Source organism: Battus philenor, unplaced genomic scaffold, assembly GCF_028537555.1.
Source record: "Battus philenor isolate CCGP_79_NKW_IND1 unplaced genomic scaffold, ilBatPhil1.0.hap1 SCAF_29, whole genome shotgun sequence".
NCBI classification, from domain to species: domain Eukaryota; kingdom Metazoa; phylum Arthropoda; class Insecta; order Lepidoptera; family Papilionidae; genus Battus; species Battus philenor.
In genome coordinates, this window is record NW_027181692.1 from 2,945,085 (window position 1) to 2,964,005 (window position 18,921).

Below are 18,921 nucleotides of genomic sequence, written 5' to 3' on the forward strand. Positions count from 1 at the left end.
CTTCCTTAACTCCATATTAATATAAGTAAAGCAATTGCTGACATTAAAACAATCTTTCCATAACGGCAATTTTTCATAAAGAAAAACACTTCCATTTTACATAAAGAAAAACACTTCCATTTTACATTGATGGGTTTCGAAGACAAGATAGCAATATCAATAAATAGACCATGTTGGTTATAAATCAAAGCACTCCTGTTTTATATTTGTACGTTGTGATTAAATTTAAGCATAGACAATGTGATATATGAAAGGTACAAGTGTAAACTTTAAATTTATCTATACTCCTTTAGCGAGCGCTTGCGATTTGGCAATCACGTCCTCTATTGTGCCGACCATGTAGAAAGCAGACTCCGGAATATGATCCAACTCTCCACGTAAAATCTGGGGGTGTAAACATATATTAACAATATATTATTTATTATAATCATAACCGAATAGCTAATGAAGCTTATTACGGTGTGTTTCGTTCAATAGCTGTCCGCTACGAACCAATTATGGTCACCATTCGATGTTGCACACGTGTGATTTTATAATAACATAATCATTAAATATATTTTTTTAATATTAAAATATCTTAACCATCTAGGTATAATCGCTTCCATAAAAATATTTAATTGTTAAACAGTGGAATTTTGCCACATGTTTACTCTTTATATTCATTTAGTAAGTACACCTGGTTTAATTTTACATATGTTTGATTTATAGTTTTTATTATGTGTATTGTTTAGTCAACCTGTCCTTTATAGAATGAGTGAACTATGCATTTGATCATGTGACATTCTTTGGCAAAGTTATTGTGCATAACCACACGAAGGTTTCTATGTTAGTATAAGAAATTTTCTGACAGATGGCGCTACTGTCATTCCAATGAATTTCATATTTTGCCGTGACAGTTCACGTTGATTTGAATTGAAACAAAAACAGTGAACGAAAAATGACGTTTCGAACGTGATATAAGAATGTTAGTGAATTGTGAAATTCACATTCGGCTCATATAATTAAAATAAAAACTGAAGAATATTATATATTTTTGGTTAAAATCCACGCAGTGGAAGTCGTTGGGCACAGCTAGTATAATAATAAACAAACTATGTAATAAAATTTAGTAAATCACTCTACACCAGGCATTACAGTCTTGTGCAGTCAATTACGTAGAAGTAACTTCTTCGTTCTGTTTTTAATTCCTTTGTGATTGTGTTTTTATCTTGTCAGTATAATTTGGTAATGGTTTAGAAATTCAGAAGCGGATTCTAGATACCTTGCAGATGAGCACTTTGCCCCCACAGTGATGATGGAATAGATAAATGGTGAACAGTTATGATAATCACAACGTGATTTACATGTCATTAGAAGGATAAGAAAAACAACAAAATAAATGATAATGTTTTACACCTCGTCTGAATCCGACAGTTTCATTTTAAATAATAATGAAGGACCTAAAATCATTTTGATTTCTTTTGAAAATCTCTTTTGTAATTTACCAATGTACTCTTAGTTTTTCTCTCAAGGATGACGAATAGAGGATTCTTAAGTTTTATTCAGTCGGTCCTGTCATTTAGATGATACAAGAGGCAATAAACTTGTAAGAATCGAAAACAAGAATGTAAAGCAATAACACTAATGTTATAAAAACTAATCCATAACTTGACTAAAACAATGCTAACTTGAAAGTGATAAAAAATAGAAACTTCTTGAGTAAAAATATCGATAATTTCATTACTATGACAAATTAAATTATTAATTCTGCTGAATATGTCAACTCATTATGATATAGGGAGATTGTTTATAGGTGGAAATGCTTTTAAGAGAGGTGAATGTATAGCACATTTATGAGTGAAAATATTTTACATCCATTTCACTCTGCAATATGTTGAATTATTTCCTAATAGCAACAGGCCAATAGCTATGAGAGTACAAAGTTTGCATGAATAGATAGTAAACAATAATAAATTTTAATATCAAACGTTTGTCATGTTGGTTGCTTCTGAGAGATTTTTCCATCTCTCTCTACTCAGGGAACAGAGTATGCATTGTAAGAAAAGGACCAATATTTAGCCACTTCTTTTGTTTGCCGCATGCGCATTTATCAGCGGGCTGGCGGGCGGTGCATTTCTTTGCACGACTACTACTGCATGTGCGGAAGTGGCTAAATATTGGTCCTTTTCTTACTTTGGATGGACTTCCGCGAAGTAACGCCTGATTCCATTACATAGAGTATGCATTCGCAAAGGATCATTTGATTGATTATTCATTAAAGTCTGCCATCTCATATCGGGCAGAAGGGGTCGGTCCGTGTTTCTCTCAATCGCTGAGTAGTTCTCGCTTCGCACAACTTGCACTACACCTCGTTCACTACACTATACACCTACACGGGTATACTGCCTCTATGTGTGCGCGTTTCCGTTGTAACTGGGGTACGATTGCCCGTAAATATTTAATCCACGGACTTCCTATTCCCGCGGACTCAATTTCGATGAAGCTGAACAAAGCCTAAATCAACTAGCAGCTTAACTTCAAAACATCAAATGCAAAAAAATCATGTTACCTATTTGTTTTTAGGCGACAAAAGTATGGAGGTGAAGGTGTAGCTTAAACATGAGAACGATCGCAAAGACATGTCGCTTATGTGATGTAGGATTGTAATGACACAGACAAACAGTAAACAATTAATTAATTACAACATGTAATCCCAATTTTTAAAAAGCTTTTTAATATTACGTTATTATTTCTGAAACAATTGATTTTTGGATGGTGTGTAACATACGATAATTGACACTAAATTACTTGTATTTTGATTTTATTTATAAATATCTCTATTTTGGAAGCTTCTCTTATAAACGTACGATTTTCAAGTTATTATTTGCATGCCGTGGACTAGGGGAGACTGACAACATAATCAGGTTAGCTGGGTGCGCGGTCATCTAAGCGATCTTAGGGGAAGGCGTTTGACGTCTCTACGCTACATGATGATGGCGGTGGTGATGGTGATGATGATTCTATACGATAAAGCAGTCGTAAGGAAACCAACCCGCTGGAATCCTTTTATCGTCTCCTCCAGCTTTACAAGCTTCCCCACGTGGCCTGTGAACACTTCGGCAACCTGCAATTTTATAATCATATATATTGCATATTACTCGTCACTTACGGCAGTGATTGGCACTAATCGATGTAACATAACTCCTGGGGATGCCACGTGGAGGTGTGAAACACGTGTTGAGTAATTTGGCGGTGGCGGTTGTGTGATTCGCATTGTTTGCCGCATACGCATTTATCAGCGGGCTGGCGGGCGGTGCACTTTGTTGCACGACTACCACCGCATGTGCGGAAGTGGCTAAATATTGGTCCTTTTCTTACTTAGGATGGACTTCCGCAAGGTAACGCCTGATTCCATTAAATATTTACGGCAGTGAAACATCATTTCCTGCTTCAGGCGTCATTGGCATGCTCTCTGTCGCTAACGACCTATTGAGAGGATCATGCTCGGAATTTCCCTGAGATCGAATCATGAATGACGCAGATGAACGAATGTATCCCACATAGCGCAGCGGATTGACAATGTAGCTGCCAATTGAACCTTCATACTTTATCATCATATATATGTTGTCAGACGTTGGACTTCGATCATCGACTGAAGTGCAACAGACAACTCAAGCGCCGCGCGACTGTGGCAACTTTTCATTTCCAAAATACATGTTACATATGGTAAATTTTAGATTATGTTAATTTAAAAAAGTCATAATGAAATCTATATTAAATAAGTATTTAAAATAAAACCTAATTAATTAACATTAGTGTCCAGCGATAATTCAAAAATAAAATATGGAAATTATGAATAAAAATCAATTACGCAACTATTTATTGTTACTTTATAACAAACGTGTACATATGTTACGGGCTGGAACAAAAATGCTATAACACATGCATCAGAGAATAATTTCGTCCGCTATTAGCGGTTTCTGTTGTTATAGCCTGTTATTAGCAGCTGCTATTTTGGTTTCTCCAGTTGCTTATGTCATTATTGATATTCAGCTATCCTCCTGAAGTTTTAAATTAAGAGCAAAAAGTTCTCATAAATAAGGCATTTGCCATACAACAAAACGACGATGAGATTTTTGAACATTTTGTGACCTGCCATTATCTTTTAAGTCCTGCTTTTATATTCTATATTTACTATTTTTAGCGTCTATGAGAACGATTCATATTACTGGCCACTACAGCCATAATACTTTTCAGATATATTATTATTCCGCGTTTGAATTTGTGGCGTTCATTAGAACGCACCCAAATTTATTATCTATGAACGCATCTGTTTTTGCATGCCCCTTCTTACACTCGGACAGCTCGCTCTCTCTCTGACGCGCCGCGTTACCGAGCGGACGTGTCGCTTCAACCGCTGTTCAACAAAGGAAATGCTTGTAACTCAGATTGAGATTTCTTGTTATGTGATATTATATTATAAGTTGAACCATCCGGCAAGTGTTTTCTTTACATCGAATTATCTATTACGGGACGAGGGGCCCATACTAACGAACACCCTTCAAATTCAATTCAAACGCCGTTTTGAATTTAGAAGCTATCAGTAAGATAGCCGCTGCCATTTAAAGCTCTTGCAACTATTTCCCATCATTCTGTATAAAGAGATCTCTCTGAAATATGAAATATTTCAATTGGAATGCGAAAGATAATACTTTTTGTAGTACAAACATGCAGGGACAGATAATAAAAAAAATATTTTAATAGGTAGTCCCAATTTTTGAGACACTTTCTTGCAAAATTACCATTATGTTATTTGTAATTTATGATGACATTGACAGCAAATGAAATCACACATATAACCAATAAATCACTCTGTATATTATATATTTCGAACAAAAATACCTGAAAGGGCTGAGACAGGAAGCGCTGTATCTTCCTTGCGCGTGCTACAGTCAACTTGTCTTCTTCAGACAGTTCATCCATACCCAGGATGGCGATGATATCCTGTAGGGACTTGTAGTCCTGGAATCCAAATTATTATCTTTAACACGTTCACTGCGGGCCCAATTTTGAAGAACTTTTAGCTGGTGCGGCTGAGGTCGAATCAGCCTCAAGCTGAACTTCCTAGCAGTGCGGTTGAGGCTTTTTCTGCCTCATGTTCATCAATATTTTTTTACAATATTGAGTCAATGCTTCGCAGACATAAAGAAAGCTATATTTGTCTTTGTCATACCTCATACGGTTGAGCGTAAACAGCCGCCGCACTAGAGAGAAAACACGAGTTTTACGCGCCGCACCAGTGCAAAGTTTACCATGAGGCTGAATCGGCCTCAAGCCGCAGTGAACGTGTTAAGATCGTCACGCCATGGTTATCACTGGTTTTAATTTTACTTACAATATAAAACAATGTGTATTTTAAATTTGAGAAGACACAAACATGAATTACGAAAAAAAAAATAGATAGAAAATAAATTATATATAGATATTATTCTCCTTCTTTGCAGCCGATAGATGGCCACAGCAAGGTAGGGGCTTCCCCCAAATTCGCCACGAAGACAGGTCTAGTCCTGCCTGCATCAAGCGATTTCTCGCGACTTTATATCTACCTACTCATGTTCGCAACCCGAGAACCTTTTGGCCCTAAATGCCGTCAGTTGCACGAGAAATGTCTCCACTGCCAATTCATACGGGCAATTCCTCGAGCCACGTCCTTGACTTAGGACCTTCTGCAGATTTCCTCGTTTCCGACTCTGGCAGATATTAATAGTAAAAAAATATTTAGGTAAAATTCTATTAAAAACTAATATGGAAAACTAAGAAAAGGACCAATATTTAGCCACTTCCGCACATACAGTGGTAGTCGTGCAACAAAGAGCACCGCCCGCCAGCCCGCTGATAAAAATGCGGCAAACAATGCGAATCACACAACTACCACCGTTAAACCACTCAACACGTGTTCCACCCCTCCACGGGGCATCTTCAGGAGTTATGTTACACCGATTAGTGCCAAACACAGAGTCATAATATGGAAAATAAACTTTTGACACAAAACGAAATTAGTAAATAACTTATGACAAACACTACTCTACAACATTTATGTTCCGATACTTTTAGGTTTGAGATTTTAAATTTTTTATAAATAATTACTGAAAACATTAATTTATGGTGAGAGGTTTGCGAGTTTTTTGTACTCACTGGCTTTTGGTGAGAGTCTTCACTAACATTAAGTGTTGTATATAAAATACCTTTGCTTTCTTAAAGTGGTCAGGGGATTAACTTAGTATGATAAGAGATATGGGAGGACAGAGGTAAGGTCTCAAAAAACGAGACGAGAGATAAGATACTTCAATTCGATTTCAGATTCTTGCACATCCAATACAAAGAAATATTTTGTTTATTGCCGATATTTTATTTAATTTATATTAATATCGCTATTGTTAAAAAATCTAAATTTTTGTAAGATTAACTGTTAAAAAGCAAACCAACTCAGAACGCCCACAGCGTGGATTTTTTTTGCAATGATAAGGGTAGCTTTCAGCTGGTCCTATTGAAAATCTATGGATGAGGTCTAAAACAGCTGGACAGTGGACGGCCAATGAATAAAATGATGATTATGAAGCTCAGCGTTCTTCTTTCTTCTTCTACATCTCACCTGGAGAATCTTCTGTACACCGCGGGCTACATTATAGTGCTCGTGGCCAATGATATGAGGGTCCATGACACGAGAGGTGGAGTCGAGCGGGTCCACCGCCGGGTAGACCCCCAGCTCGGCGATCGCGCGCGACAGTACCGTGGTCGCGTCCAAGTGGGCAAAGGTGGTGGCGGGGGCAGGGTCTGTCAGATCATCAGCTGGTACGTACACCGCCTAGTAATTTTAATTCTTTTAAAATAAATATGATAGAACTTAGTCTTTGCATGTATATATGTTAAAACCTTGTAAGAATAATAATTAAGCACTTGTGTACTCACTTGTACACTGGTGATCGACCCAGCTTTAGTTGTGGTGATCCTCTCCTGCATGGTGCCCATGTCCGTCGCCAGCGTGGGCTGGTAGCCCACAGCTGATGGAATACGTCCCAGCAACGCAGACACCTGAGCCGTCCAAATGACTTTAAACTTTTTAAATCACTACACCTCCTTGTGATCGCCTAAACATGGAATAACCTTTGATTTTGATTATACAGCACCATCTTTAATTATATTTGGCTTCATCGACCATGAAGTGAAGTCAAGTAGGAGTCGCTGCATGAAGGCAGCGTAAGACTGGACTGGACTTTGGGGGAAGCCTATGCTTTGCAGTGGACGTCTATCATCTGACGTGATGATGATTAGGATGATCTGATCGGTCTATGACCTGATCGACGTTTGCTCTCGACTTTACCACTCATCTTGTGATGGTTCAATCTTGTGACCTTATTTTCTAGTTATGTCATACCGACAAGGGCATATAATTGTGAATATTCGCTCTCTTGACCTTGGGTGATGGATTTGGGGGAGTCTGTTGTCTGCGTTAGATGGAGATTCCGAGGAGAAAAGCGCGCTAGTCGCTTCGGCCTTTGCTCAGTGGGAGAAGGAATCATCAAAGAAGGAAGAAACAAAGGCTACGGAAGTGTGCAAAAATATTTCCGGCCACGAATTATGATGTTAGAGATGTTATTGCCATTGACGGATCGGTTGTTGCTATTATTCTGAACTCTCTGCTAAAAACTCAGATAAAATATCCGTTTTAGGGGGCGGCCTCCCGCTCTCTAACCGCGAACAGCGTGGGCGAATCGAGGTTGGATCCAAATCCCTTCGGCTCGCCTGCGGTCAACTCTGCCGTCCCAAGCCGTATATGCATAACATCAACACTACACAGTTCCACTCCGATAGAGCGCTTTACTACCTGGAAACTACTTCATGCAATAATCATGGTACGCGGCTGTCTAGCTTTGTTAGTTTTTAAGTTCACGGACCCTACTGCTCCGTGAACTCAGCCCCGATGAAGCTGTGAAAGCACCCGGAAAAACAGCAACAATATCAACCGAGAATAAGTAAGTCAAAACAAAATAAATAAAGCATTATGTAAGTACCACTATCGCACAATTACAAAAACCACACAATTATGTCAATAAACTCAAGTCATAGATAAAGCAACATACACATATCATACATGTATAACAATCAAAAAACTTAACCATCCCTTCATTCCAATATAAATCTTACAACAACACAGCATAGTTATAATTTAATAAACCGACAAATGACGGAAAGAAATATATATATATACACATCTTATAGGAGTCCCGTTAGTGATCGGTGTTTGTATGTCGCTAATTTTATGGTGGAATAATATTAATTACTATAACATTCTGCATGTCTTACAGGTAAGATCATAGTTTGTATTATTTAAAGTATAATTTTCCTGTAAAAGTACTAATTTGTAATAAAAAGGAAAAAAAAATACCATGAAGAGCTTATTTACCCTTAGATTAAGATCTCTGCCGTATGTCTGTACAACTGGCCTGAAATAATAGTTTTTTGAGCTAGGAAACCAAGCCAAGCTTACCTCGGAGCCAGCCTGCGTGAACCTGAAGATGTTGTCAATGAAAAGCAACACGTCCTGGCCTTCCTTATCTCGAAAATGCTCGGCGACCGTCAGGCCTGTTAGAGCGACTCGCGCTCTCGCACCTGGGGGCTCATTCATCTGCCCGTATACCAGGGACACCTGGAAGATGCCAAAGATTATGCATTATTAGCTAACAGTGCAAGACCATTGCATATAAAGCAATGCTGCAGACAATGTTTTTTTTCTCTCTCTCGACTCGGTGTTTGGCACTAATCGGTGTAACAACTCCTGAAGATGCCCCGTGGAGAGGTGAAACACGTGTTGAGTGAATTGACGGTGTAAATAATAAAGAAAGAAAATAAATAAAGATGTAACCAAAAATAGTGCAACAAAGAGTATAATATAATATGATAATTATAAAGAAAATATCTGTTAACTATATGAACAATAAATGTAATATTACAAAAAAAATGTAAAATATGATATAAATTGAAAAAAAAAATTGTGAGGTAACCTAAATGTAGTGGTTGAGGAAGGATGTATTGCTAATGGAATGAAAGAGAAAGGCTGGAAAATTGTAGAACGAAAGAAACAGTACGTCAGATAATATATATATATATACATATATATATATATATATATATATATATATATATATATATATGTATATTTATATATATATATATATATGTATATACATGAAAGAGGAGAATGATAATATTAAAAAATTATATGAATAAATTATTAGAAATAAAAAGTCCCCGTCCCACACGAGATAGGGGAACAAAAGGTCCCCAATAGCGGGGACCATATCATCCATATCAATGTGTTATGGTATGTTGAGAACGCTGATATGCCCATCCTCTTTAAAATTGTTAATAATCTGTGGCAATCTTATATAATTAATGTACAAAGTGTCAATTATATAAGATTGTATCTCGAAAATAAAACCTGCGAACCACGACTGTATGTCATAGTTACGCCTAATTAAACACACTACCCTCTGTTTAGTTTTTCTTCTTTCATGTCTACTTTCGTAAATTTTACTTTGAATAGATTATGATATATAGTTCATAATAGGCTAGGCTATATACATATCTATCAGTTGTAAAAGACCCTGGAATAAATTGATAAATAAATAAACAGGCACATAAGGGATTCTAAAGATAAAACACTAAAAGTCATCTCCATATTAACCCAGCCGGTGATAAAGGAGTTCCATGTACTGACCTTGGAAGTCTTGTAATCATCGGTGATGACACCGCCGACCTTCATTTCATTGTACAAGTCGTTGCCTTCGCGGGTCCGCTCTCCCACGCCGGCGAACACCTTGCGACATCATAATGGTCACTTGTTGTTCAAAACATGATCACACAAGTAGCTTATTATGCAATACCGTCTATTATTTAAAAAATTAAAATATTATACTCTACAACGAAGGCATATAATATCAACCATGTAAATGCATAAACAAACCAAGCTACTCGTATGTTAGGATTTATTTATAAATATACATTCAATTTTTGATTTAAAATACGACTAGTATAGTCTAAGGCAGAGGGTATACAACCTTTTCATTTACTATTATTTATTTACACTTTTTGTACACCATATATAATGATAATAATGAAAAATAAACAATTCATATAGAGGTATAAGAGGCTATCTTGTCGTCTACCAGACAATCTTTGGATGGAAATTAGAGATATGAAGGAGAGGGCAATTTAGGCTGTATAAACATATACATACATTACTATATATATACATTCTTAAATGCACAAAAACATTATGTAAATAATGTATGTATGTCCAACACTATTTTTATATAAGCACTCAAATTTCGACCCATAAATAACATGTTATTAAGTAAGTTTTGAAAAGCTACTGTTGGAATATCGATTTATTTTAATCTTACAGAAAATCTTCAGCATTTTACATAGAATAGTAGTTTTCAAGATATGTTAAAGAAAAATATTTTTAATGTTTTTTTTTTACCACAGCTCCTAAAAAATAATGTCAATTTTTAACTTCGTAATTTGGTTTCTAATTTTATAAAAAAAGCCTTGTACTCAGCCAGTTCCGAACAAAAATCAAGAATATAATATTAACAACTATATTCTATTATTAAGTTATCTGTAGTAATCGGATATTTATCAGCCGAACCATTATCATAGTTAATATATATATGGAAGTACATGAGATAGGATATCAGCAGGATAGGCGCTGAGGTCTCTTCTCGAGCCAGGCCACATTTGATCCACTGGTATGTTGCTTGGTTTCGGTTGAAGTTGATGCTGTCAGCCCAGGGGCTTTTACAGCTTCATCAGAAATAAATTCACGAAGCGAAAGGGTCCGTGTACTTAAAAATAAAACAGAAGCTGGACTGACGCATTCCAGTTGTACGATGACATTTGCACGTAGTAAACCGCTCTACCCGAGTAGAGCTATATAGTGTTGATGTTGTGTATGCGGCTTGGGACGGCAGCGTTGACCATAGGCGAGCCAAGGATGGATTCGGATCCAATCATGGTCCTCCCACTCTGTTCGCGGTTAGAGAGCGGGCGGCTGCCCCTAAGAACGGGTGTTGTGGACTGGTAATGTTACACCCTGTACATTATACTAGAAATCAAACTAAACCTACACCCTTTTCTAGGTTTAATAAAACTAGCAACTCATATAAATATAACTCTACGGTTTTACAATATACTCTCGTGTAATTTAATATAACTTAAAAAATAAATCTTAAAATTCTATTAGTTTCAAAAATATCTTTGCTGAAAAATTGTATTAAACATTCACACATATAAACATATTCAAAGTATAAATAACCTGAAGAACCAAGATCACCGAGGTAGTTGGAAAAATTGGCTTAGTTAAGTGACAGAGGATGGGGCATATCGTTCGTGCAATCGATGGCCGTTGGAACCGAAAGGTTCTTGAGTGGCGACCTCGAGGGTGGACGCAGCATGAGCAGACTACCCACTAGGTCAGTGATTCCCAAAGTGGTCTATATCGACCCCTAGGGGTCTATGACAACCTGCATGGGGTCTACGTCAGCAAAAAAAAATTGGGGGTCTATGAAATGAAAATGGGGTCCACGATATTGGATCTCAACACATACACTGATAGTACCTATTTATTTACATCATACTATCTTATAATATCAAAACATTTACGTTATTTATAAAAGTACCTATGAAGTAGTATTTTGGGTAGTTTTAATTTAAATTCAATTAATAAATGTATAAATTAACATGTGTTTTTTCTTTAAGTTTTTAACACAAAACTTCACTACAGTTAGAAATTTACAGGAAATCAATATCAGGGGATCTACCAACACGGAAAAACAGGGAAAGGGGTCTACGACACAAAAAGTTTGGGGAACTCTACTCTAGGTGGACCAACGACATAGAGGTCGCAATAAGTCACTGGTCATTGGGCGATCTTTACGGCCTAAACTTTATAGCTAGCGTATATCCGCTGTTAAATAATTAATCACCCTTTATTTATTTAGTAAAGTTAAATATGAGAATTCTTACCGAGAATCCTCCGTGGGCTTTTGCCACGTTGTTAATCAGTTCCATAATAAGGACAGTCTTGCCGACACCAGCGCCGCCAAAGAGTCCAATTTTACCACCTACAAGAACCAAAATTAATACACTGTTAATTATTAATGCTGTGTTGGTCAAAATTATACACTACAAATCTACTAAAAAAGTGTTTTTATAAAACTTTCTCCTTCTGGAGTGGTAAACCACACTTGCTGAGGGTCGTGACTTCATCCATGGATCACATTATCCTTGACGAACCTGAGATATCTGTTGTGATTGTCGTTGAACTGGACAGACTTTGTTAAGGTCGTCGAAAGCCTACACCGGCAGCTCCTTCCGAGCAGCCCAAGACCCAAGTTAGGTCTTCTTCCCCGCGTTCTTTAATATGATAAAATCCCATATCCGTGTATAATTTAAATGTAGGATCCAGCAGATATGGCGATGGAAGTGAAGTGATGTACGTGAGGTGATGTTTTTTTTTATGGCCCCCGCTATTGTGAGCCACTCGTACCCCTATTTCGTTTGGGACAGGGACTTTATTTACAAATAATTTTTTCAGGGTTTTATCTTTATTCTACACTCACTTTCATTCTTCTCAATTTCTTTTATTCTTTCCTTTTATCCTTCACAATTGTGAAGTTATGTTCGGAAGGAAAGGTAAGAAAGGGAATGCAAGATATTGTGAAGGGACAGAGAAATTAACAAAAGAAATTGAGAAGGATGAGAGAGCAGCATGACAATAATTATATTGGTCAAGAACTATTTACTAGACCTATGATTATTTATCCGTTAATTCATTTATTTTTCTTCCACTGTTTCTTTATTCTTTCAGAGGTGCGATCCAAATCAGTTCTATGTTTTTATTTATTATTGTAGTATATTTATAATATATATTATACCTTATTTATTAGAAGTATATGTGCTTCATACATATGTATGTATGTTTGTATATATGTATGTTTTGTACGCGTTAACTTCACATTTATACTTCTACTGTTTCCATGCTATGGTTGTCTGTAAGATTTCCTCGTGTGATAAGACCGCCCATTGTACTCTTTTGTTATGAAATTATTTCAATATATTCTAGCGTGTACAATAAAGAAAATGAAATAAATAAATAAGATAAATATTTAATGAAATCAGGCGTTACCTTGCGACCAATATTTAGCCACTTCCGCACATGCAGTGGTAGTCGTGCAACAAAGTGTTACACCGATTAGAGGCACTAAACGAGCTGGCGGGCGGTGCACTTTGTTGCACGACTACCACTCATGTGCGGAAGTGGCTAAATATTGATACTTTTCTTACATAAAATAAATAGTTTCTGCTTTACAGAGGTTTGGAGAACGACAGGTCCCAAGAAGGAGAGTTATATTGAAAAAACCCCGCTAATACGATCGGTGAGCAAATTTTTAAAGCTCGCGGACCGTCACTTCCGAAGAATCCGCAGAAGCCGACAAAAATCTAGTAGCAATGACTTCAACAGAATCAATACAGCAGGCCGTTTTAATCGGTCTATAAGGCCTGTATCCAATCTGCGGTTGAAGTAATGATAATGGAGTCTATGTAAGGATATGAACTTAAAGAACATGAAATAAATGATAATAATAAATGATCTTGATAGAGCATAAATGAGATACCTCTGACGTAGGGCGCCAATAAGTCGACAACCTTAATGCCAGTGGCCAGGATTTCTTGTTCAACTGACATCTCCACAAAAGGCGGCGCGTCGGCGTGAATCGGCGCAAACGTGTCGGTCTGGATGGGTCCACGCTCGTCTATGGTCATATTTTTTTATCATTTCTCTCTTATTTCTTTATACAGGGTGATTGGTTATAGATGTAACAGCTTTAAAGGGGGGTGAACGCGCTTTGCCATACTCATTTGTCAGGAAAAATTTTAAAGTACACCTATTTCAAATCAACAATTACAATGCATGATTATGGAATGTGACAGGCCCACACTTCGGGCATTATAAAGTCTAAAGACACACATAGTGTACAATAACTAATTTTAATATGTAGCAATACGAATTGTGAAATCGCTTTTTCTTACTATATTATAATTACGTAATTTATTATTTCGGAAACCGTTGATTCTTGTATAGGGTGTAATATACATTGACAGCAAATAACATCATCCTGTATTTGATAGAGAACGACTTCACTTAATTTTTTTCCTCAATCTAAAGCAGAGTTCCTCAAACTTTTTTTTGTCGTAGACCCCTTGCCATGTTTTTCCGTGTAGGGTAGACCCTCTACTTACCTGATATTGATATCCTGTAAATTTCTAACTGTAGTGGAGTTTAGTGTATGTTAAAAATGTATTGCGACCACTAAGCGAATACCAACATCCTACAACTTTATAAACAATTTTATAAACATATATAATAATTTTTTTATTTCATAGGTACTTTTATAAATAATGTAAATATTTTGATATTATAAGATAGTATGATGTAAGTAAATAGGTACTATCAGTGTATGTGTCGTGATCCACTATCGTGGACCCCCATTTTCATTTCATGGACCCCCAAATTTTTTTTGTTGTCATAGACCCCTAGGGGTCGATATAGACCACTTTGGGAATCACTGATCTAAAGGTTCCCTTTATTAAGATATTGTACCAAGTAATACTTTTTGCAATGAGGTCATATTTAACTCAGGAAAGGTTATGTAGATTTCTGGTACCAATTTTCAGTGGTTTAAAAAAAAGCACTTTATATATAAATGGCATAAAAATTTACCTATGTGCGCAAGTATAAAATTAGATTAAATGAACATATTAAGGTACAACAGGCGAAAAATAAACAGGTTTATAAACAGCACTGATTTTAAAGAGCAAAAAAATATCTTGCATTACTAGACAATAACAGCCAAAATTTCTATGTCTAAAGTTTACATAGCCTTTTTACAAGAGAATTACATAATAATTTTAGAAGAGAATATATATTACCAAACTGATTGCGAAATTTACTTGGTTAAAATTTATACAGTCAAAATTAACATAGTTAAAATTTATACGGTCAAAATTTACATGGTCCAAATTCACATGGCTAAAATTTATACGGTCAATATTTATATGGTCGAAATTTATATGGTCGAAATTTACATGGTTAAATTTTGATCATCATTATTTCTGCCACAAGAGTCCCTATATCAGGTTCGTGATCTCTGCTGCAGAACTCAAAGACCCTATGAGGCACATGTCGTGCAATGTCACCTGCTCACTGTCACACGATCAAAATTCACAAAGCCAAAATTTATTTACCAAGATATTGTAAGGCAGAAATCGTTTCCATTACATACCAATAGGCTCTCCGATAACGTTGATGATGCGACCAAGAGTAGCTTCCCCCACGGGGATGGTAATCGGTGCGCCCGTGTCGGATACAGGCTGCCCGCGCACCAGACCCTCCGTGCCGTCCATTGCTATGGTGCGGCATGTGCGCTCGCCCAAATGCTGGGCCACTTCCAGAATAAGACGCGGCTCTGGAATATCATGAAAATCCTTACTTCCCAAGGTTTCACACTCACATTTTAATTGTCAATTATAGTAAAGTACGCAATAAGTTGTAGAGATCATTGTAGAACTCGAAATTGACTATGCCTGTCATTCTAATATGTTTATGAAGAAATCTTTCTCTGTTGTCGCAGTCAGGTTGTGGAATGAGCTACCAGAACCAATGAGATGCGCTGAATCACTGTCAGGTTTTATAAAGATGGTTAAAGAGCAGTTTTTGAACCTCTAAAATGGGACATTATGTAGCATCTGTTATTTTTTCGTACCTCTACATGTATTGTTTCTTTTTTTAGTTATTATCTATGGTGTAAAATTACTGCAAATAAATATATAAACTACCACCGTCTTGGAATGATGATCTGCTTAGAGATGCTGACTAGAAACTAAACATTTGATTATTTTTAATGAAATTTAAGACGTTTGATTTTGCAGTTTTTTTATTTGGTCTACACCATTATTTTTCTACACTATTACTATTGCATAAAATATGCAAAGAATGCACGTGATACTTTATTTTATCAACTTCTTAATTTGTGTGTGTGTGTGTGTGTTGCACGTGTTAGTTGTCTTACAAAATGTGTATAATGACTCCCGCATGAATGTGGACATATTTCCCGTACCAGTTAAATAAACTGCGCAGTATGAAAACTTTACAGTAACAACTAACCACAGATCTTATAGCTGGACAGTCACATTATTATTTGGTTAATTATTATTATAAACTATATCTTTAGTATACACCAGATTTAGATTAAACATATTTTATTTATCTCGACAAAGAAGTAAGGAATATGTGTAGAAAATATGTTGGAGGTATTATCATTTCAACTTTAGAATGCCCACTGCTGGACATATATCTAATATATAAAATTCTCGTGTCACGGTGTTCGAACTTGAACTCCTCTGAAACGGCTGCGTATTTAGTAGGTGTGAGAATCGGCTACTATCTATTTTTCATACCCCTAAGTGATAAGGGTTGTTCACCCTTAAAATTTTTTTATTTTTTTGACGAAATTTTTTGTTTTTATTTTTTATGATACAACATACAAAAATACATACAACCCTAAATTTTCACCTTTCTACGATCAACCCTTATTTTTAAATTGAAAATTAAAAATATTTTTTTTTTTGCAAAACAACGTTTGCGGGATCAGCTAGTCATCTATAAATTTTCAATAGAATTGGTACGGAGCGGCACGTGTAATGTTTCAAGGTACACTGCTAGTTTGCCTTTGTGCAGCTTCATAGAAATGAAACTAAAAATTTTACACTGGGTGATCGTATCCCGAAGAGAAATTCACGAAGAGGGACTATACAAGTGTAGGTGTATAGTGTACTGAATGAGGTCCAGTGTACTGAATGAGGGGTGGTGTAAGTTATGTAAAGCGAGGACTATTCAGCGGTCCGGAACGACACGGGACGACCCTGACCGCTCCCGCTTGCACGCAGGTGCCGGGATCTTGAGCATTAGTACAATGCATATTCGGTGCATCGTCCGACGGGGGCCCGATGTAAAGTGCGTATCGTGGCTTTGAAATGATGAGGGGGTAGAAGTTATACGCTATCCTTGCCGATTCGTGTTCTCAAACCTAATGGTTCCAGCGGACCATTTCCTCTGTGTCCTGTACATTGCCACTTCACCTTGAAAACTGTTTAAAATATTATAGTAAAAACATACATAGGAATGGTAACGCATAGCTTTTTACAGAAGACATCAAATTTGTGATGATACTTAGTAAAGAAGCATAGAACTTACTTCGTCCAGGCACTTCCAGGGCGTTCAGGATCGGTGGTAGATGCTTTTCAAACTGCACATCCACCACGGCACCAATTACTGGAACATGTTATTAAGTAAGAAAACGACCAATATTTAGCCACTTCCGCACATGCAGTCGTAGTCGTGCAACAAAGTGCACCGCCCGCCAGCCCGCTGATAAATGCGTATGCGGCAAACAATGCGAATCACACAGCTGCCACCGCCAAATGTTTCACCCCTCCACGGGGCATCTTCAGGAGTTAGGTTACACCGATAAGTGCCAAACACAGTCATGTTATTAAGTTAAGAGTTAATTTATATTTATATTGAAAACCTTTCAGGCACTGTTCTGGTTTGGAATGCATATGTTAGTGGTACCTTGTGAAACCACATAGTTAATGGACCTTAGAGATAAAAAGGCTCTGGTTTTCTTGTATCTCTTGGAACTACAAATAATCTATTTATATATTTACATATTTATGTATTTATAAGTTAATTACAATCGTTACAGCCGAAGGATACAAAAAAAATTATAATTATTTATTGTATGAATAAATTACAAGTTAAACTTATTTGCTAATTAATCTGTGGACACTTTTATTCGAAATATGAAAATGGAAAGCCTTCCTTAATATCTATTCCTTATAACAATACTTTTGATCGCGTAGTGCTCTAACATCAGTTAGCTTCTTGCGTTTCCATGCGGTGAATGTTTGGGATTTCGATGTTTTTATTGTAAAAAAAATTGTAAAATGACTAATTGATAAATAAATAAAATATTATAATTAATTTTTTAAATAGTAGCGGAAAAAAAATAAAATAAACCTTGAAAGAGAGCAGGATACATGGCTACCACATCCTTAGTCACTTCAAAGGGATTACTTATTGTAATTTTAAACGAAAACGTTTTTTTATATTAGTTTAACTTAGGTGTAACATAACGTAAATAACATACCTAACGAAAATCAATGAGGTGAAGGCCTTGTGCCTATGGGGACTAATACATAGCTACTTCCGCTATGCAGCAGTAGTCGTGCAATAAAGTGCACCGCCCGCCAGCCCGCTATATATTAGTTCTTTTCTTACTCGGGATGGACCACCGCAAAATAACGCCTGAATCCATTAAATAAAAGTAATTGACTAGAGAAGTGTAAGACTGACTTAGAGGAATCCGACTTTTTATCTCCCACAGGCCTCTGTACATCCGTGGACGTCTTACGGCTATAATGATGATAATAAACATAATCTAACAGGAAAGCTGTATAATCGAAATTATTGTCTAAAATATAACCGACCATACAACGTGAAACGTTCGTCCACAGGGTGGATAGAAGATCACGTAAAAGTCCTCGGAAGACCCTGTATGCAGCTTCCATCCAGTCTTATTAGTGATCTATGACGGAGGCCTTATCCATCAATGGACGTCGTACAGCTGAATTAAGAAGTGGGAACGGTTTTATGATAAGAAGGTGAAGAAAGGAAGAATAGCTCTATGTACAGGCTAATTATAGATGTACAAGCTTGTAAAGTTTTAGCTAAAAAAATGAGATATATATTCACTCTTT

General features: G+C 36.5%; 1 protein-coding gene across 1 annotated transcript; it reads right to left on the reverse strand.

Annotated features, from left to right (window-relative positions):
• Positions 1-279: 279 nt before the first annotated feature.
• LOC137926376 (ATP synthase subunit beta, mitochondrial-like) lies at positions 280-15,522 on the reverse strand. The gene is made up of 10 exons (XM_068769977.1): positions 15,387-15,522; positions 13,719-13,856; positions 12,067-12,164; positions 9,758-9,856; positions 8,528-8,686; positions 6,949-7,071; positions 6,632-6,844; positions 4,882-5,001; positions 3,032-3,103; positions 280-384 (listed from the first exon to the last, which is right to left on the reverse strand). Exons 1-10 carry the CDS (start codon positions 15,505-15,507, stop codon positions 280-282), a joined length of 1,248 nt encoding a protein of 415 aa, XP_068626078.1. The 5' UTR covers positions 15,508-15,522.
• Between the last annotated feature and the right edge of the window lie 3,399 nt (positions 15,523-18,921).